This window comes from Symphalangus syndactylus, chromosome 13, assembly GCF_028878055.3.
Source record: "Symphalangus syndactylus isolate Jambi chromosome 13, NHGRI_mSymSyn1-v2.1_pri, whole genome shotgun sequence".
Classification (NCBI taxonomy): Eukaryota; Metazoa; Chordata; class Mammalia; order Primates; family Hylobatidae; genus Symphalangus; species Symphalangus syndactylus.
The window spans coordinates 42,775,823-42,796,123 of NC_072435.2; the positions used below are offsets into that span (position 1 = coordinate 42,775,823).

The following is a 20,301-nucleotide window of genomic DNA, read 5'->3' on the forward strand; positions in this document are numbered from 1 at the left end:
GAGTGAGACCCTATCTTTTTTTTTTTTTTTTGAGACGGAGTCTCACTCTGTCACCCAGGCTGCAGTGCAGTGGCGCGATCATGGCTCACTGCAACCTCCACCTCCCAAGTTCAAGAGATTCTCCTGCCTCAGCCTCCTGAGTAGCTGGGATTACAGGCGTGCGCCACCACACCCGGCTAATTGTTGTATTTTTAGTAGAGACGGGGTTTCATCGAACTCCTGACCTCGTGATCCGCCCGCCTTGGCCTCCCAAAGTGCTGGGATTACAGGCGTGAGCCACCGCGCCTGGCCAAGTGAGACTCTGTCTTTAAAAAAAGAAAAAAAAAGTTATTTTAGAAAACAACATATTGGAGGATATGGAAGTATGGTTACAGTATCAGGTGAGAAAACCACGCTGGAAGATACTAAGATAACACTGCCAAAAGAAAACATAAGCACCACACCTAGATGATTATGCACAGAAGAAAGGTTGGAAGGATATGTACCTAGGGTGATGGTCTCGGAGAATGTGATTATGGGTGATTTATTTTTCCTCTTCTAGCAAATATACATTTGATAAGTTTTCTTCAATGAATATGCATTAGTAGTTTAAAAAAAATTTTTTTTTGAGACAGGGATCTCACTGTGCCACTCAGGCTGAAGTGCACCACTTGGCTCACTGCAACCTCTGCCTCCCGAGTTCAAGTGATTCCTCTACCTCAGTCTCCTGAGTAGCTGGGACTACAGGCACGTGCCACTATGCCCAGCTAATATATGTATGTTTAGTAGAGACAGGGTTTCACCATATTGGCCAGGCTGGTATTGAACTCCTGGCCTCAAGTGATCCACCCACCTCAGCCTCCTAAAGTGCTGGGATTACAGGCATGGGCACCATACCAGGTCTAAAAAATTTTTTCAAGCAAAGTAAAACAAACAAAAGCAACTTAAAGCCACACCAATGGGCCGGGCGCGGTGGCTCAAGCCTGTAATCCCAGCACTTTGGGAGGCCGAGGTGGGCGGATCACGAGGACAGGAGATCGAGACCATCCTGGCTAACATGGTGAAACCCCGTCTCTACTAAAAAATACAAAAAATTAGCCGGGCGTGGTGGCGGGCGCCTGTAATCCCAGCTACTCGGAGAGGCTGAGGCAGGAGAATGGTGTGAGCCGAGATCGCACCACTGCACTCCAGCCTGGGCGACAGGGCGAGACTCCGTCTCAACAACAACAACAACAAAAGCCACACCAGTGGTATTTAAGGATATTATGGACCCCTCCTCCATGGTTATCTGCCCCAAGGAAGCTAACACCACAATAGAAGCCAATGAAGATCACAACCCTGGTGCCAGGGGCAGCCCTGATCACAGTGGACAAAATATAATCCAAGTCCAGTAAGAAGGTGGCTAAGGACGATTTACTGACACTGCACTGTAAGTAAAAATGGGAACTGTAACACCTCCTAGCAACACAGCAAGTGTAAAGAAAATGATGCTGAAATGAACACAGCAGAACTCATCCTTCCTTATCCACTCTCAAAACATATATACAGGATACAGAAAATGCTGTATGGGGATGGTGAAGACAGGAAAAGGTTTACCAGGCTGGAAATTGTTTGCCTTTTTTTTTTTTTTTTTTTTGAGATGGAGTTTTGGTTCTTGTCGCCTAGGCTGGAGTGCAACGGCGTGATTTCGGCTCACTGCAACCTCCGCCTCCCGGGTTCGAGTGATTATCCTGCCTCAGCCTCCTGAGTAGCTGGGATTACAGGCACGCGCCACCACACCTGGCTAATTTTTGTATTTTTTAGTAGAGACGGGGTTTTGTCATGTTGGCCAGGTTGGTCTCAAACTCCTGACCTCAGGTGACCTGCCCACCTTGGCCTCCCAAAATGCTGGGATTACAGGATATGAGCCACCCACTGCACCCAGTCTGTTTGTAACTTTTTTTTTTTTGAGACAGAGGATCTTGCTCTGTCACCCAGGCTGGAGTGCAGTGGCGTGATCTCAGCTCACTGCGACCTCCACCTCCCAGGTTTTTAAGCAATTCTCTGCCTCAGCCTCCTGAGTAGCTGGGATTACAGGGGGCATGCCACCACACCCAGCTAATTTTTGCATTTTTAGTAGAGACGGGGGTTTCACCATCTTGTCCAGGCTGGTCTTGAACTCCTGACCTCGTGATCCACCTGCCTTGGCCTCCCAAAGTGCTGGGAGCCACCGTGCTAGCCTCTGTTTGCAATTTTTAAAAATGCTGTCATCAGCCTTTAATGGTGCGTGTGCAGACTGCACAAAGAAAAGTGGATGAGAAGACAGAAAACGCACACAGTGATGATACCCACAGCAACAGGTGCTCTCAGGCACTCAGACGCATTCGAGATCACTGAAACTTACAACAACCTTAGGCACACCCAACTTGCAGGCCCATTTTAGAGATGTGGAAACTGAGGCTTTGAGAGGGGAAAGCAATTAGCCAAGGTCCTACTCAGAATGAGCTGAGATGGGATTTGAACTCACACCTAACTGACCCAGAACATTAGTGCTTAAACACTGTGAGACACTAGGCACCCAAACTTCAAACTCTGATAACCTCTGGGGCCAGTGAAGTTCTTGAAAAGCTTCCTTAAGAGACACAACCATGAGATTCCATTTTTAAAATGTACAGCAGCCACCAACCAGCATCTGAAAAAGCCATGCTGCTATTATTAACAATGAGATAACAGTTCTCTGGAGAAAAAGAGAACTATTGAAACAAAACCTCAATGACAGGATTCTCTTCTGAGAGCATGATTCATACCCATAATGGACAAATGCCTCGCCTCATTGAGACCTCCGCGCCAGTCTGAATAAGGCAGGAAGGTTTCTTCACACCATTCATCTGGCTTGTGAGGGACCCAGCCAAGATCTTGGCGTGCCTGTTCTGACAAGGACACCGGCCTCAGCAAAGCCAGACCCAGCAGCTCCAACCTCTGCTACTTACAGACCATGGGGTGATGCTTGGCTGAGATTTGGCAAGGAAATAAATTACAGAAGTGATCAAGGAGAATTCCACAACCTGAGAGGCAGCAAAAGTGGACCTGACCCTGGTCTAGCAACAGCCCACCATTAGCAATGACTCTTTCGATACTTTCAGGAGAAGCTCCAGTCAAAATTCCACTTGCTCAATTCTTTTTTTTTTTTTTTTTTTGAGACAGAATCTCATTGTGTCACCCAGGCTGAAGTGCAGTGGCTCAATCTCAGCTCACTGCAACCTCTGCCTCCCAGGTTCAAGCAATTCTCATGCCTCAGCCTCCCGAGTGGCTGGGATTACAGGCGCGTGCCACCATATCTGGCTAATTTTTCTATTTTTAGTAGAGATGCGGTTTCACCATGTTGGCCAAGCTAGTTTCGAACTCCTGACCTCAAGTGATCCGCCTACCTCGGCCTCCCAAAGTGCTGGGACTGCGCCCAGCTCCACTTGCCCAATTGTTGACCATCATTTATTTGAGCTAAATCCAAAAAGGAAACTCTACCACTGACTCTTTTCTTTTTCACGGCCTCCAAATTGAATCCTAGGTTTTTCCAGCAGGGTAATTCAAAAGGACTCAGGTTGGAAATTGACTTCTTGGTTAAAAAAAAAAGTATAAACAAAAGGTCCTTTTTAGAAATTAGGTTTATTTTCAAGGCTACTCAGTCCTAAAAGCCTGCATATTTACTTTTTTTCCTTCCTCCAGGTTTACCTCCAAGTCAGGATTTCAAAAACCACCAACATTCAGGCTCATTCTTATTGGTATAAACAAACAAAAAAACCAGACAACAAAAAACTCAACAAGCAAATCACACAGTTGTGGGATTCAGCGCTAACCGTGGGCGTTTCATTTTGGCAACGAAACCAGGATTCCCTTTCAAAGAAGCTTCTGGAAAATGCTGTATTTCCTAGATGGAGGCCCCTGGTTTTTCAACCTCAAAATCACCTACTCAAAAAGCAGACTCAGAAACCCAAGGTTTTAGAACATGGTCCCAATGTCACCACATCATAAAATCACTCTCATTCCTGCAACTGTACAATGAATGGCTCCCAAAGTCATTTTATTTAACAAAGGGGTCAAGGCGGAGGAAAATTTCCCTTAATATCCCCACAACTGCTCCACGTCTTCTGTGGAAACACTTCACCAGGAACTAGCTCAACACTCTTGCTAACAATTTAGTGTCTATATAGGAAGGCTGGTGTCTCTGTTACAGGTGGCCTGTTCCTTAAAGCCTTTAGGGTTAATCGCAGCTGCACTGACTGGCCAAGCAGACCCTGTTGGGATGTGAAAGGAGTTTGTTAACAGGGCCCCTGGCTGGGCCCAGAGGCTGTCAGACTCAGCAAGTAACACTGAATGTCCAAAAACATGGCTGTGTTAAACTTACAAGCCAATCCTTCTGCTCAGATCTCTGGATAGAAATAATTTTTCTTTTATCTATAGGGAATGCAATTTCATCACAGCCCCTTATATAAACCCTCCTGAAACCCCTTCAGTACACAGCATTCCAATTCAGAGACCAAAGTGAAACTATCTTTGAAAACAGGGACGTGGCTGGGAAACCATGCACATCTTGGCGAACACTCTGCCACCCACCACGAGCTTGAGCTTTCTGGGAAGGTTGTCGGTTTTCTGGTCAAAAACATTCTTGAAGTCATCAGGAATGGAGGAATGGAGACTCAGCATCCCGCGAAAGTGAGTTCCTGGTTTCATCGCTGGGATTCAAGAGCCGAACAGCCTGGAGAAGTCAGAGGGCAGAAATGTCTGTGAGGATAGGAGGTGACTGTTCTAAAAATATTGTCAGAGATTATTTTACATGACTATTACCTATTACTTAGATGATTTTACATGATTGTCTGATTTTTTAAAGTAACCTGTGATCCACCTGTGAATATAATTAACAATATTGAACTACACAGTTAAAAGAAGAATATACTCTTTTTTTTTTAGACAGAGTCTTGCTCTGCCACCCAGGCTGGAGTACAGTGGTGCGATCTCAGCTCACTGCAACCTCTGCATCCGAGGTTCAAGCGATTCTCCTGCCTCAACCTGCTAAGTAGCTGCAATTACAGGCGCCTGCCACCAAGCCAGGTTAATTTTTGTATTTTTAGTAGAAATGGTGTTTACCATGTTGGCTGGGCTAGTTTCAAACTCCTGACCTAAAGTGATCCACCTGCCTCAGCCTCCCAAAGTGCTGGGATTACAGGCGTGAGCCACTGCGCCCAGCCACCACCACCATCCTATAAGGGAAAGCGGTACAGCTGTTAAACAAAAGATATATACAGGAACTTTCGGTATTATCTTTGCAACATTTCCACAAATCTAAACTCATTCCAAAATAAAAAGGTTATCTGAAAAAAACAAGAGTGCAGAAACAGCTGGATTTCCACATGCAAAAGAATAAAGTTGGACCCCTGCTTTACACCATATAAAAAAATTCACTCAAAATAGATCACAGACCTAACTACCCTCCAGAAACCAAACTACAAAACTCTTGGAAGAAAACTTATGTGTACATCTTTGTAACCTTGGGTTACGCAATGATTTCTTACTATAATACCCAAAGCACAAGTGACAAAAAGAAAAAAACATAAACTCAACTTCATCACAGTTAAAAACTTTTTTTTTTTTTTTTTTTTGAGATGGACTCTCACTGTGTTGTTCAGGGTGGAGTGCCGTGGGGCATCCCGGCTCACTACAACCTCCAACTCCTGGGTTCAAGCGATTCTCCTACCTCAGCCTCCCGAGTAGCTGGGATTACAGGCACCCACCACCACGCCTGGCTGATTTTTGTATTTTTAGTAGTGACAGGGTTTCACCATGTTGGTCAGGCTGGTCTCAAACTCCTGACCTCAAGTGATCCAACCACCTCAGCCTCCCAAAGTGCTGGGATTACAGGCATGAGCCACCATGCCTGGCCATTCACAATAAAAAACTTTTGTGCTTAAAATGACACCATCAGGCTGCTTGCCTTGGTCTCAGAATAGCTGCGGCCATGGCTAGTCAGTCACAGGGGATTCAGCAGCTGCTGCAGGCTGAGAAGCGGGCAGCCGAGAAGGTGCCCGAGGCCCGCAAAAGAAAGAACCGGAGGCTGAAGCAGGCCAAAGAAGCAGCTCAGGCTGAAATTGAACAGTACCGCCTGCAGAGGGAGAAAGAATTCAAGGCCAAGGAGGCTGCGGCACTGGGATCCCGTGGCAGTTGCAGCACTGAAGTGGAGAAGGAGACCCAGGAGAAGAGGACCATCCTCCAGACGTACTTCCGGCAGAACAGGGATGAAGTCTTGGATAACCTCTTGGCTTTTGTCTGTGACATTCGGCCAGAAATCCATGAAAACTACTGCATAAATGGATAGAAGAGAGAAGCACCTGTTCTGTGGAGTGGCACTTTAGATGCCCTCACGAATATGAAGCTTAGCACAGCTCTAGATACATTCTTATGAAATGGCATTAAATTATTTCCATATATTGGCTCACGCTTGTAATCCCAGCACTTGGGAGGCCGAGGCTGGCGGATCACGAGGTCAGGAGATCGAGACCACGGTGAAACCCTGTCTCTACTAAAAATACAAAAAATTAGCCAGGCGTGGTGGCGGGCGCCTGTAGTCCCAGCTACTTGGAGAGGCTGAGGCAGGAGAATGGCGTGAACCCGGGAGGCGGAGCTTGCAGTGAGCCGAGATTGCGCCACTGCACTCCAGCCTGGGCGACAGAGCGAGACTCCGTCTCAAAAAAAAAAAAAAAAAAAAAAAAAATTATTTCCATATATTATATAATAGGTCCTTCCACTTTTTGGAGAGTAGCAAATCTAGCTTTTTTGTACAGACTTAGAAATTATCTAAAGATTTCATCTTTTTACCTCATGTTTCTTAGGAATTTAATGGTTATATGTTGTCTTTTTTTTCCTATGCCTTTTGGCTCAAGCAACATGTATATCAGTGTTGACTTTTTCTTTCTTAGATCTAGTTAAAAAAAAAAAAAACACCACATAACAATTCTTTGAAGAAAGGAAGGGATTAAATATTTTTTTTCCCTAACACTTTCTTGAAGGTCAGGGGCTTTATCTATGAAAATGTAGTAAATAGTTCTTTGTAACCTGTGTGAAGCAGCAGCCAGCCTTAAAGTAGTCCATTCTTGCTAATGTTTAGAACAGTGAATACTAGTGGAATTGTTTGGGCTGCTTTTAGTTTCTCTTAATCAAAATTACTAGATGATAGAATTCAAGAACTTGTTACATGTATTACTTGGTGTATCGATAATCATTTAAAAGTAAAGACTCTGTCACGCAAAAAAAAAAAAAAAGGACACCATGAAGAAAGTGAAAAAGACAACATATAAAATGGGATAAAATGCTTGCAAAATACGCATGTGATAATGGACTGATAACGAGAATACAAAAAGAACCCTTATGGATCAGCAATAACCCAATTTTTAAAAACGGCAGAGAATCTTAAGACATTTCCTCAAAGGAGGTGGACAAATGGCCCATAGGTACATGAAAATATGTTCAATATCATTAACCATCAGGGAAATGCGAATCAAAACCTTCAAACTGCCTGGGCACAGTGGCTCATGCCTGTAATCCCAGCACTTCAGGAGGCTGAGGTGGGTGGATCACTTGAGCCCAGGAGTTCTGGACTAACCTGGGCAACATGGTGAAACCCAGTCTCTACAAAAAATACAAAAATTAGCCAGGTGTGGTAGTGTACACCCATAGTCCCACTACTTAGGATGCTGAGGCCAGAGGATCACTTGATCCCAGGTGGCAAAGGTTGCAGTGAGCTGAGATTTTGCCACTGTACTCCAGCTCCAGCCTGCACAACAGAGACTGTTTCAAAAACAAACAAACAAAAAACTTTCATACCTACTAGGATGACTATAGTCAAAAGATTAACAGTAACAGAGTTGGCAAGGATATGGAGAGAGTGTAACCCTCGTAGGCTGCAGGTAGGAATGTAAAATATTGTAGCTACTTTGGAAAACATTCTGGTGTTTTCTCAAAAGGATAAGCACAAGCCAGCTTTACTCTTAGCACTTTGGGAGGCCGAGGTGGGTGGATCACTTGAGGTCAGGAGTTCGAGACCAGCCTGGCCAACATGGTAAAACCCCGTTTCAGCCAGGCGCGGTGGTTCACGCCTATAATCCCGGCACTTTGGGAGGCCGATGTGGGTGGATCATGAGGTCAGGAGTTCAAGACCAGCTTGGACAACATGGTGAAACCCCGTCTCTACTAAAAATACAAAAAATTAGTCAGGTGTGGTGGTGCACGCCTGTAATCCCAGTTACTCGGGAGGCTGAGACAGGAGAATCACTTGAACCCGGGAGGTGGAGGTTGCAGTGAGCCGAGAACGTGCCACTGCACTCCAGCCTTGGCAACAGAGCGAGACTCTGTGTCCAAAAAAAAACAAAGAAAATTATAAACGTAGAGTGATCATATAACCCAGCAATTTCACTCCTATATAGTTGATAACTAAAAACATAAATCTGTACAAAAACTTGTACATGAATGTTCTTGTCACCATTATTCATAATAGCTAAAAAATACAAACATCTCAACTATCCACCAACTGACAGATGGAAAACTGGGGAATAGTCATACAAGAGAATATGATTCTACCATGAAAAGGAATGAAGCACTGCTCCAGGCTACAACGTGGATGAACCTCAAAAAAATGATGCTGAGTGAGAGGAGCCAGACACAAAAGGCCATGCAGTGTATGACTCCATTTGTATAAACTGTCCACATGAGGCAAATCCACAGAGACAGGAAGCCAATGAGTGGTTGCCAGGGATTCGGGGAGGGGGAATGGGGAGTGACTGCCAATGGGGACACGGTTTCTTTCTGTGTTGATGAACATGTTCTGAAATTAGATAGAGATAGCGGCTGCACAATCCTGTGAATATTCTATAAAATACTGGATTGTGAAGACAGACTTCTGCTTTTTACTTGTAAACGGTCTCCATGGTTCATTTCTCCCCAACTTTTCCTCGTTATTTTATAAAAATTTCAACACACAGAAGAGTTGTGTTGAAACACACTGCCACCACCTACATTCTGAAATTAACACTTTGCTGTACCACGTACCTATCCATGTATCTATCCATTTATCTGTATTTTTGATGTGTTTCAATGTAAGTTATAGATGACAGTGCTACCGATCCCTAAATACTCAGGGACGTTTCTCCCCATATTTCAGACTTTTCGTAACTTCTTAAACTTTCCAAAGCTCAAACAACACAGAAGTGGGCACAGGGAGGTTGGGCACGGTGGCTCACGCCTACAATCCCAGCACTTTGGGAGGCCGAGGCAGGTGAATCATTCGAGGTCAGGAGTTCGAGACCAGCCTGGTCAACAGGATGAAATCCCATCTCTATCAAAAATAGAAAAATTAGCCAAGTGTGGTGGTACGTACCTGTAGTCTCAGCTCCTTGGGAGGCTGAGGCAGGAGAATCACTTGAACCCGGGAGATGGAGGATGCAGTGAGCCGAGACTGTGCCACTGCACTCCAGTCTGGGTGACAGAGCAAGACTCTATCTCAAAAAAAAAAAAAAAAAAAAAAAGAAATAGGCACACGGAATATTGAACCATGCCCAGGCTCTGCCAATTTCCTCAGCAACTGCCGCAGGGTCACCTCTCTACCCCATCTGGAGTGGATCCTTCCAAGTCCCTCGCTAAACAGTGTTTCACTCCCATACTTAAGGCGCTCATTTAAGGTTTATCCATGGTTACTGCATGCACATTACACAGCTGAAGTCAGGCTGCACAGACGAGTACCCTCTGGCTTTCTTCACTTTCAGAACGTTTCATTTCCCCATGCAGACAGAACCTTCTGGCACATCATCAGTGATGGTATCGTGACAGCCAGTCACATGGGCATCCTTCAAGTTACCTGATCCTTCCCATTCTTGGACACTTAGGTGATTTCCAGTTTTTAAGTATGCTGGGAAAGCCAGTCACTGCCTCCCTAAGAGAGCCCTTTCTTGAGAGAATCTTCTCTCACCCATGGCCCCCAGTGAAAGAGTTGGCCTGGGTCAGAGGTTGGCACATTTTCTCTGTAACGGGCGACTGTTTACTAACAGTTCTGGCTCTGCGAGCCATGTGGTCTCTGCCACACAACTCAACTCCACTGCTGTGACACAGAAGCAGCCACACACATGAACTTCTGTGAAGTTCATTCACAAAAACAGGCAGTGGGGAGATTTGGCCTGTGGTCTGATGACCCTTGACCTAAGTGGTTATGGCAGAATCAAGAACCTCCACCCCAAATGGACCCGAGTGACACCAAGGTGGGTCAAACAGACTCTGCCCCAGGAAACAAAACAGGACCCTGGGCTACTGACTATGAAGGTCTTGGAAAGTTGAGCTGGGAGGATGCCCGAGGCTGCTGTTCTGGTCACAGGCTGGCAGATGAGGGAATGAAGATGTTGGTCAAACAGGAGAGGATGATGAAGCAGGTGCACAGGAAAGATGAGAGAGAAGCACGCTGACTTCTTCCCTGCCCCAGGACCTTTGCAAAGATGAGAATGAGAGAAGCATGCTGACTGACTTCTTCCCTGCCCCAGGACCTTTGCAAAGATGAGAATGAGAGAAGCATGCTGACTTCTTCCCTGCCCCAGGACCTTTGCAAAGATGAGAATGAGAGAAGCATGCTGACTTTTTCCCCGCCCCAGGACCTTTGCAAAGACAAGAATGAGAGAAGCATAGTGACTTCTTCCCCGCCCTAGGACCTTTGCAAAGATGAGAATGAGGGAAGAATGCTGACTTCTTCCCTGCCCCAGGACCTTTGCACATGCCACTTCCTATGCCACCATGCTTTTCTCCAGCTCTGCAAATGGCAAACGTCTTCTTGTCCTTTAGGTCTTGATTTATTTATTATTATTTGTTTGGAGACAGGGTCTTCTTCTTTTGCCCAGGCTGGAGTGTAGTGGCAGGATCTCAGCTCACTGCAACCTCTGCCTCCAGGGCTCAAGTGATTCTCCCCTCTCAGCCTCCCGAGGAGCTGGAACTACAGGCAGGCGCCACTATACTCGGCTGATTTTTTGATTTTTGGTAAAGACAGGGTTTCACCATGCTGCCCAGGCTAGTCTCGAACTCCTGGGCTCAAGCAATTCTCCCACCTTGGCCTCCCAAAGTGCTGTGATTACAGGCCTGAGCCACCGCGCCTGGCCCTTCCTACAATTTCATGTAAGTTCCTTGATCTCTTCACAAGCCTTCTTTGTTGCTAGGCAAGCCTCATACATGCTCTCACATCCTCTCTGCCAGGTGATACCTTGGCAAGAGCCTTTCTGGGAATACATTGCGGTCCTTGTGATGACGGTGAAATGCCATCCTCCCCAGATCTCCTATGTCTTGGAAGCATCTTCACAAACAGCCACTGGGGTGGCACGTGGACTGCACAGCAACCCCACATTCGGAGTTTCAATCACTCAGGACAGCCAACTTTTTGTCCTCTCTCTTTCTGGGGGAAGTATACAAGGATGGACCCATGGAGGCCAAGAATACCAGATTCTCTCGTCGTGTCTTTTCCTAAATCTATTTACAGCAAATCTCACAATTCGTTAACAGTAGTATCAGAGTTATGGCACCAATGCTAGATGGAAAGGCAATCTGCTTGAGTTTTCTCAGCCTAATGAGAAAATGAAAAGCCAGAATTTAAAACAATAAAGTCTGAATATATTTCTGCTGGCTTCCAGCCCAGCTGGAGCAGGATCTGGCAGTGTGCTGGACATTTAAATCACATTTTCCACCTCGGCAGATGCAGCAGAGCTGGTGAGAGGTGACAGGGCCATGGGCTCAGGGAAGGCATCTCCTGGCAGCCCCTGCAGAGGTGCCGGGCATAGCCGGGGGCTGGAGAACTCCATGTTCCAATAAAAGTTCCAGCCCGGTTCGGTGGGGACACAGGGACAGAGTTTAACCCCTTCAGATACTGGTTCCCTCACTTACTTATTTTGAAAACAGAAAGCAGGGCCAGGTGTGGTGGCTCACACTTGTAATCTCAGCACTTTCGGAGGCCGAGGCAGGTGGATCACGTGAGGTCAGGAGTTCAAGACCAGCCTGACCAACATGGTGAAACCCTGTCTCTTGTAAAAATACAAAAATTAGCCAGGTGTGGTGGTGGGCACCTGTAATCCCAGCTATTCGGGAGGCTGAGGCAGGAGAATCGCTTGAAACAGGGAGGCAGAGGTTGCAGTGAGCCGAGATCACGCCACTACACTCCAGCCTGGGGAACAGAGCAAGATTCGGTCTCAAAAACAAAACAAACAAAAAAAACAGGGCCATGCACAGTGGCTCACTCCTGTAATCCCAGCACATTGGGAGCCCAAGGCAGGCTAATCATGAGGTCAGGAGATCAAGACCATCCTGGATAACACGATGGAACTCCGTCTCTACTAAAAATACAAAAAATCAGCCGGGCGTGGTGGCACGCACCTATAGTCCCAGTTACTCGGGAGGCTGAGGTAGGAGAATCGCTTGAACCTAGGAGGCGGAGGTTGCAGTGAGCCCAGATCGCACCACTGCACTCCAGTCTGGGTGACAGAGCGAGATTCCATCTCAAACAAAACAAAAAATAAACAAAGAAAACAGAAAGCAGGCCGGGCGCGGTGGCTCATGCTTGTAATCCCAGCACTTTGGGAGGCCGAGGCAGGCGGATCGCGAGGTCAAGGAGATCGAGACCACGGTGAAACCCCGTCTCTACTAAAAATACAAAAAATTAGCCGGGCATGGTGGCGGGCGCCTGTAGTCCCAGCTACTCGGAGAGGCTGAGGCAGGAGAATGGCGTGAACCCGGGAGGCGGAGCTTGCAGTGAGCCCAGATCGCGCCACTGCACTCCAGCCTGGGTGACAGAGCGAGACTCCGTCTCAAAAAAAAAAAAAAAAAAAAAGAAAACAGAAAGCAGTATACAAGAGTGATGACTGAAAAGACAGAGAATGACCATCAGTGGGTCATCCTGGAGAAGGAGACTAAGAGACGACACTGAAAGGAAAGGGCAGGCTGGACTCACACGATCATGCAGAACATCATGAAGATGTTCCACAGGGCGATGAAGATTCGAAAGTATCTGAGGCTCAGCAAGAATTCCCGGATGTTGTCACCTGGAAGAATCAGAAAGCACTTTTACCGCACAGCTAACATCCCATCCCTACTGCCACCTCTGCAGTGGGTTTTTGTGACTTCCACCCACCCAGCGCTCACTGCCTCCAACTTTGGCAACAATGTGGCTTTTCCTTTGGGTTTCTCCCTCTTCCCCACCCTCAGCACTCAGGCTGTGTCTACCACTGACCAATCCCCTGAAAGCACCAAGCCCCTCTGCCTCTGATTGGCTCAAGAAGGGGCATGTGACCCAAGTCTGTCCAATGAGAGTCTGCCCTGGGACTTTTCCCCCAACTACTGGGAACAAGATACTTTCTGCCAGGCTTACTGAGCTGGGAAGATGTAAGCTCAGTAAGCTCAGTGCCCACAGGCCAAATCCAGCAGCCTCTTCCACCTGTTCTTGGATGGCCTATGAGCTAATAGTTTTTACTTTTTTTTTTAAATATAAAGATGGGGTTTTGCTATGTTCCCCAGGCGGGTCTTGAACTCCTGGCTTCAAGTGATCCTCCTGCCTAAGCGTCTCAAAGTATTGAGATTACAGGCATGAGTCTCCATGCCCAGCTGGTTTTTACATTAAAAAAAAAAGAAGAAGAAGAAGATTTTGTGAGGCACAAAAATTACATGAAATTCCAATCTCAGCGTCAATGAATAAAGTTTCATGGCACACAGCCATACCCATTCATTTACATATCATGTCCTGCTGCTTTTGTACTACAACAGCAGAGCTGAGTCACATTGTTGTGCCAGACAGACACCATATGGTCCGCCAAGCCTCAAATATTTACTATGTGGCCCTTTACAGAAAAACATGCCAACCCCTGCTCTGGGGTCATCTTTGCCAACCCTAACCAGTCTCACAGTAAAACCAACACAAAAGAAAGGGGAATTGAGAGCTGCAGAGAGTCAGATACTGACTCTAACCCTAACCCTAACCCCAACTCCAACCCCAATCCTAACCTTGGAGGACTGGTTTGACACCTAAAGCCAGGGTGCCTGAAGACAATTCTACTATTGGACGTTTCAATTTGCTTTAACCACTTTGAGCTGGGTTTGCAGTGTTTGTAACTAAAAGCATCCTAATTCAGGCAAGTGAAAGGGAAGGTGTGTCTTGGTGATGACTTACTCTGGTCCCCTTGAATGCCAAGGAACAGAAACCCCTCCGAGGGAAGGCAATTTAGTACATGAAGACTCCAGAGACCTGGGTTCTGGACCCTTCCTCCAGGGTTTCCAGTCAATCACTCTCCCTCTCTAGACCTCCAAAATGAAAAGAATGGGTCCAGATTAGGCCAGGCACGGTGGCTCACGCTTGTAATCCCAGCGCTTCGGGAGGCCAAGGCAGGCAGATCACCTGAGTTCGGGAGTTCGAGACCAGCCTGGCCAACATGGTGAAACCACGTCTCTACTAAAAATACAAAAGTTAGCCGGGTGTGGTGGTGCATGCCTGTAATCCTAGCTACTCAGGAGGCTGAGCTGAGATGGTGTCACTGCACTTCGGCCTAGGTGACAGAGCAAGACTCCATCTCAAAAAAAAAAAAAAAAGAATGGGTCCAGATTAGGTGATCTACAAGGGTGCTACCCGAAGTATCTGTAGACTGGGGCTGCATGGTAAGTACAGCACACACAAGCCCAGAAATTTCTACTTTTTCAGGGATGATGACCTGACAACCTGACATCCCTGCTCCATCCGAGCTTGTGCTGAACACACCGTCTTGCTGAACACGGTTTAGACGAGCCTGGTATTATCTAGCCGACGGGGTTAGTCATGTGCAGCACAACCTGTATACAGGGCTGATCCAGCACAGACTAGAAACATTAAGTGCTTGGTCTGTTTCCAGGAAGTTTTGAGAGGCGCTGCTCAACAAGACCCTTCCCCTAGTGAAGGATCATGAAAACAGGACCTCCCACCATCAACAAGATGCCAATCAAACGTTACTCATTCCAGGCCGGGTGCAGTGGCTCACGCCTGTAATCCCAGCACTTTGGGAGGTCGAGGCAGGTGGATCACCTGAGGTCGAGAGTTTGAGATCAGCCTGGCCAACATCGTGAAACCACGTCTCTATTAAAACTACAAAACAATTGGCCGGGCGCGGTGGCTCACGCTTGTAATCCCAGCACTTTGGGAGGCCGAGGTGGGCGGATCACGAGGTCAGGAGATCGAGACCACGGTGAAACCCCGTCTCTACTAAAAAATACAAAAAATTAGCCGGGCGTGGTGGCAGGTGCCTGTAGTCCCAGCTACTCGGAGAGGCTGAGGCAGGAGAATGGCGTGAACCCGGGAGGCGGAGCTTGCAGTGAGCCGAGATTGCGCCACTGCACTCCAGCCTGGGTGACAGAGCGAGACTCCATCTCAAAAAAATAAAAAATAAAAAAAATAAAAAACAATTAGCAGGGCGTGGTGGCGTGTGCCTGTAATCCCACCTCCTCAGGAGGCTGAGGCACGAAAATCACTTGAACCCAGGAGATGGAGGCTGCAGTGAGCTGAGATCACGCCACTGCACGCCTGGGCAACAGAGCGAGACTCTGTCTCAAAAAATAAAAAAAGGTTACTCATTCCAGGCAACAGCGGTATACAGGGGATACAGAAAGAAACAAAGACTGGTGGCTCTGCCCCAACAAGCATGTGGGGAGGAGAAATACTAAACAAATATTCACATGTGACTGCTCTGGTGGGAAAGTTTGGGTGTCCCGGGAACACACACTGAGGAGACCCAACATGGCATGTGCACGGGGAAGGATGGGAGATCAGAAAAAGCCTTTCCAGCCGGGTGCCGTCACTCAAGTCTGTAATCCCAGCACTTTGGGAGGCCAAGGCGGGCAGATCACCTGATGTCAGGAGTTCAAGACCAGCCTGGCCAACATGGCGAAACCCCATCTCTACTAAAAATACAAAAATTAGCTGGGCATGGTGGTGGGTGCCTGTAATCCCAGCTAATAGGGAAGCTGAGGCAGGAGAATTGCTTGAAGCCAGGAGGCGGAGATTGCAGGGGGCTGAGATGGTGCCACCGCACTCCAGCCTGGGCAACAGAGCGAGACTCCATCTCAAAAAAAAAAAAAACAACAACAACAAAACCAAAAAAAACAAAAAACAGGCTTTCTGAGGAAGTGCCAGAGCTCCAAGTTCTGACCTCAAACATGGGCAGTTTAACAAATGTGAGCTCAAATCCTGCCTCTGTCCTTCTGCACAGGTGACCTGGGCCCACCCCTGCACTATCTATGTGCATTCCCTCTTGTGTCAATAGGGGTGTCAGGCAGCTAGGAAGACCTTAGCACACTGCCTGGCACACAAGACGCTCTCAACAAATGCAGCCACTATGGTATTACAGTTAAGCCAGGCAAAGAGGATGGAGGGCAAAGAGCAGCTCCCACAGGGGAAGCAGCAGGTGCAGCACCTGGGCTGGAAGGAGACTGGAGACAGCAAAGCAGGAAGCTCCTGATAGAGCACTGGTGCCCTGCCTGGCATCCCTGTCACTGATGCTCCTGCCACTTTGTGCCAAATCTCCCGCCCACCGGGGCTCTGATTCGGATCTGTACAGTGCAACTCTAGGGCCTGGTAGTGCCTTCCACGTGGTGGGTAAGCAACACATGGCTGCTGAGTCAATGTACGAATGGATGGATAAATGGATAGATGGACAGACGTTCTAGTGATTGAGTGCACAACTGCTAGAGTCAGAAAAACCCAGGTTCTAATCCTGATTCTCTCACTGATTTGCTATGTGGCCACAAAAAAGTTGAGCCACATCTCTGACCCTCAGTTTCCTGATCTGTAAAATGGGAAAGTGACCATTACCTATTAGGAATGGAGGGAGAATGCAACACTAACAGGAAGCACCTAACTGGGTCAGCACCCAGGGGCAGGCCCCCAAAAAGGGGAGCTGCTGGAGTGTCTTCAAAATCTCAGCTCGGCCAGGCATGGTGGCTCATGCCTGTGATCTCAGCACTTTGGGAGGCTGAGGTGGGAGGATCATTTGAGACCAAGAGTTGGACACCAGCCTGGTTAACACAGCGAGACACCTATCTCTACAAAAAAATTTAGAAAATTAGTCAGGCGTGGTAGTAAGTGCCTGTAGTCCCAGCTACTTGGGAGCCTGAGGCAAGAGGATCTTTTGAACCCAGGAGTTCAAGGCTACAGTGAGCTATGACTGTGCCGCTGCACTCCAGCCTGGGCGACAGAGCAAGACCCTGTCTCTAAAAGAAGAAAACCTCTGTTCCTCAGGGTTCCCCCATCCTTGGGCAGTGCTCCATCACAGCATCCACCGCCTTGACTGTGACGCCACCTCCTCAAATGGCCTTCCCTTCCACACCCCAGCAAGAGGGTAACCCCATCACCATCCTGTGACTCCCTGTCCCTGTCACCTAACATCACCTCGTCACCATCTATTCCCTGCTTAGAAATCACGTGTCCCACCCCATGGTAAGTTCCACTCTGTCTTACCCCTGCTGTATCCCAGCAACTAGCACAGTAGCCAGCATGCGTTAGGTGCTCAAATATCTGGTGAATGAAAGAATGAATGGATACAATAGTCATGTACAGATCCCCTTAAGACTCCAAATAGTTACACAATTAAATTCAGCAGGAAGTGTAAATTCTGGGACCTCCAGGGCCCAGGCGGATGACAGACATATGAAGCGGTTAGGGCTGAGATGAGGCAGAGTCTACAGGCCCCACCTCCTCAGAGTCCTTCTCAACTACACTCAATAGATGCAAACAGCTCTCCTGAGTCTTGAGTTGCAGAATGTTCCAATTTTTCAAGAAAAATCAGACATCTTAATTTTTATATAAAATCTCCTGATTAAAAATCTAATGTTGGCATCTAATTTTAAAAGTGGCAGGTCTGCAACCCTCTGAAAGCAACAGCTATGTGTGAGGTTGTTCATTCATTCTTTCACAGGCATCGGAGGACTGGTACGGCAAGGACAAAGGATGGGACAAGCCAAGCTAGGGCCTCTTCTCTGAAGTTTTCAGTCAAATGTGAGGGGCAGACATTAGCCAGATGACAGCAAACATAACAGAAAATTATAACGGTAGGAAGTGATGCGAGTGCTCACATCAGGGAGGTCTGGTGGGAGAAAGAAATAGATGACAGAGGTAGGCAGAAAGGATAGCACATTCTCAATCATCTCCCACTCACACACACGCTCAATTAAAGAGAAAACTTGTGGCTCATGCCTGCAATCCCAGCCCTCAAGGAGGCCAAGGCGGGGGGACTCACTTGAACCCAGGAGTTCGACACCGGCCTGGGCAACGTGGAGAAACCCCATCTCTACAAAAAATACAAAATTTAGCCTGGCATGGTGGCACACGCCTGTAATCCCAGATACTAAGGGGGCTGAGGTGGAAGGATCACTTTAGCTCAGGAGGTCGAGGCTGCAGTGAGCCATGATCGCACCACTGCACTCCAACCTGGACAACAGAGGAAGACCTTGTGTCAAAAAAAAAAAAAAGACAGACAAAGAAAGAAAACGAAGGTAGGGCTTGACGAAACAGAACTGTCCTCTGAAGTGGACCATGCAATTCCAGGATCCAGGAAGACCTTACCTGTGCTGGGCTCCCTCGACTCCTCCCCAAAGCCCTGCGTGTCCTTCTTTTTCCTACAAAGAGGAGCAGACAGTGTCCACTTTCTATGGGACATAGAGTCCTCAGCCCCCTGACCCCCAGCTCAGAAGGCCACAAACACTAAGTTTCAGCCCTGGCCCTGCCGCAAACTTGCTGTGTGACCTCTGACGTTCAATGTCCCTCTCTGGGCCACCACTGCCCGGACAATCACAGCCAGGTCAGCAGCCACTGACAATTTACAAAGTGGCCCGACAGTGCGGGTGCAGGGCTGAGGCTCCGGGGTGGGGCTATTTCTTGAGGGATGGGTCTTAAGCTCTCCAGGAAGGTGAACAGAGGGACAAGCAAGGAACGGAGAGATGGGTTTAAGGTCTCTCGGGGGGTGGGGGTCAAGGAAGATAAACCAGGCTGGAGGCGTGGACAGAGGGCGGAAAGGGCGGGGCCTGCGGCTTGGGGGCGGGGCCTGAGAAGTGCGCCGAGATCACGTTTATGAGGGCGGGGCTACGGGTTCCCCGGATGGAGCCGCAGTCCGGCCGCGGCCTACTCACAGCTTAAAGTTCAGCACCGCCCCGGCATTCATCAGCAACGTCCTGGAGAGGGAAAATTACAGTTACTAGGGGCGCCCCCGCGTCCTGCCTGGCTCTCTCTTCCCAGCCTCTGGTCCTCCTAATTACCCGAACAGCAGGATGTCTCCGATCATCGTTACGGCCGACGCGTCCGTCAGAACCGGAAGCGGAAGCCCCAGGGAGGGAGGGGAGAGGAGCACAAGCCGACCAATCCTAAAGCAACAGTGGCGAGGGCTGGGCCAATCGAAGGTCAAGGCAGGGAGGGTCCCGCCCTCTGCAGGCCAAGCCCCCTTAAGGGAGCGCGAGCGCCCCACCTCGCTGGGGAGGCCCAGAGAGCCAGAATGGAAGGGGCGGGGTCTCCTGGGGGCGGGATTGGGTCACGCGTTCGAAGCGTGCCGCGCACGCGTGGGGTCTCGATGCCGTAGGGTTAGCTGGGCAGCAATTCCTACTCACTTTCTGGGGTCCCAAATTGGGCTTCTGGGGAAAAGGAATCCTTTGACTCCTAAGCTGCACAGGGTGCGGGGTCCTGACGCAATGGGGTCCCTAGAAACGGGTGCCCCAACCAACTGGGCTCTAAAATGAGATCCTCCTGGGCCCCATGGGGAACGGTGGTTCTCACTGAGCTGCCCCTCACAAGACGTCCTGACTTGCAGAGCCCCACCGAAGACGGGGTTCCTGATCGAACGGACCCTATGGGGCAGGAAAGTCTTGACGGGGCTCCACAGAGGACCGAGGTCCTAACCGAGCTCTACGGGGAACAGGGGTTCTGATTCATGGGGTCCCACCATGGCGTAGGGGTCCTCACTGGGCTCCACCGAAGAGCAGGGTCCTAATTGAGCCCACGGGGACAAAGTCCTGGCTGATCCGGCCCCCTGGGAACGGGCGTCCCGCGTGGGTGAGCTCCGTGAGGGACGGGCCCCCAGAACCGGCAGCTCCCCAGCCTCCCTCGCCTTACACGGGTGCCCCGCACCCCGCCTCGCTGGGCTGAACGCGGTAGCGATGGCAGGAGGGTCAACGCCTGGGATGCCCGACCATCCAGCTCCGTCCGTGGTGCTGGGCGTCCCCACCACCTGTCCCGGGGTGGGCCGTCGCCCCTCCTCTCCCGCGGGGGCCGGGCCTGGGGTG

The 20,301-nt window shown here is 48.7% G+C and overlaps 2 protein-coding genes and 1 long non-coding RNA gene across 11 annotated transcripts in view; 1 reads left to right on the forward strand and 2 right to left on the reverse strand.

Moving 5' to 3' along the window:
- SMIM7 (small integral membrane protein 7) overlaps positions 1 to 20,269 on the reverse strand; it is a 32,385-nt gene extending 12,116 nt beyond the window's left edge. For 2 of the 9 annotated variants that reach the window (XR_010115324.1, XR_010115322.1), the window contains exons 1-6: positions 19,285 to 19,389; positions 19,159 to 19,200; positions 18,596 to 18,648; positions 12,971 to 13,061; positions 9,380 to 9,497; positions 4,570 to 4,711 (exon numbers count right to left, since the gene is read on the reverse strand). Coding sequence is in view for 4 of the 9 variants with exons in the window: in XM_063616485.1 (XP_063472555.1) it covers positions 4,631 to 4,711; positions 9,380 to 9,497; positions 12,971 to 13,061; positions 18,596 to 18,648; positions 19,159 to 19,200; positions 19,285 to 19,310 (411 nt within the window). In the remaining 5 variants the exon portion in view is untranslated. The other 7 variants (XR_010115323.1, XM_063616485.1, XR_008650309.2 and 4 more) reach the window with 7 other exon arrangements.
- The window catches only part of LOC129460809 (uncharacterized), a 137,076-nt gene that overhangs the window by 9,039 nt on the left and 107,736 nt on the right, over positions 1 to 20,301 (reverse strand). The gene's annotated exons all lie outside the window — the stretch shown is intronic.
- LOC129460806 (V-type proton ATPase subunit G 1-like) lies at positions 5,937 to 6,331 on the forward strand. Its single transcript, XM_055239199.2, has one exon. The coding sequence runs from the start codon at positions 5,969 to 5,971 to the stop codon at positions 6,323 to 6,325; it is 357 nt and encodes a 118-aa protein (XP_055095174.1). The 5' UTR covers positions 5,937 to 5,968; the 3' UTR covers positions 6,326 to 6,331.

Bases quoted from the DNA above. Each gene is read 5' to 3' on its own strand.
- LOC129460806 (XM_055239199.2), top strand. From the start codon at position 5,969: ATGGCTAGTCAGTCACAGGGGATTCAGCAGCTGCTGCAGGCTGAGAAG.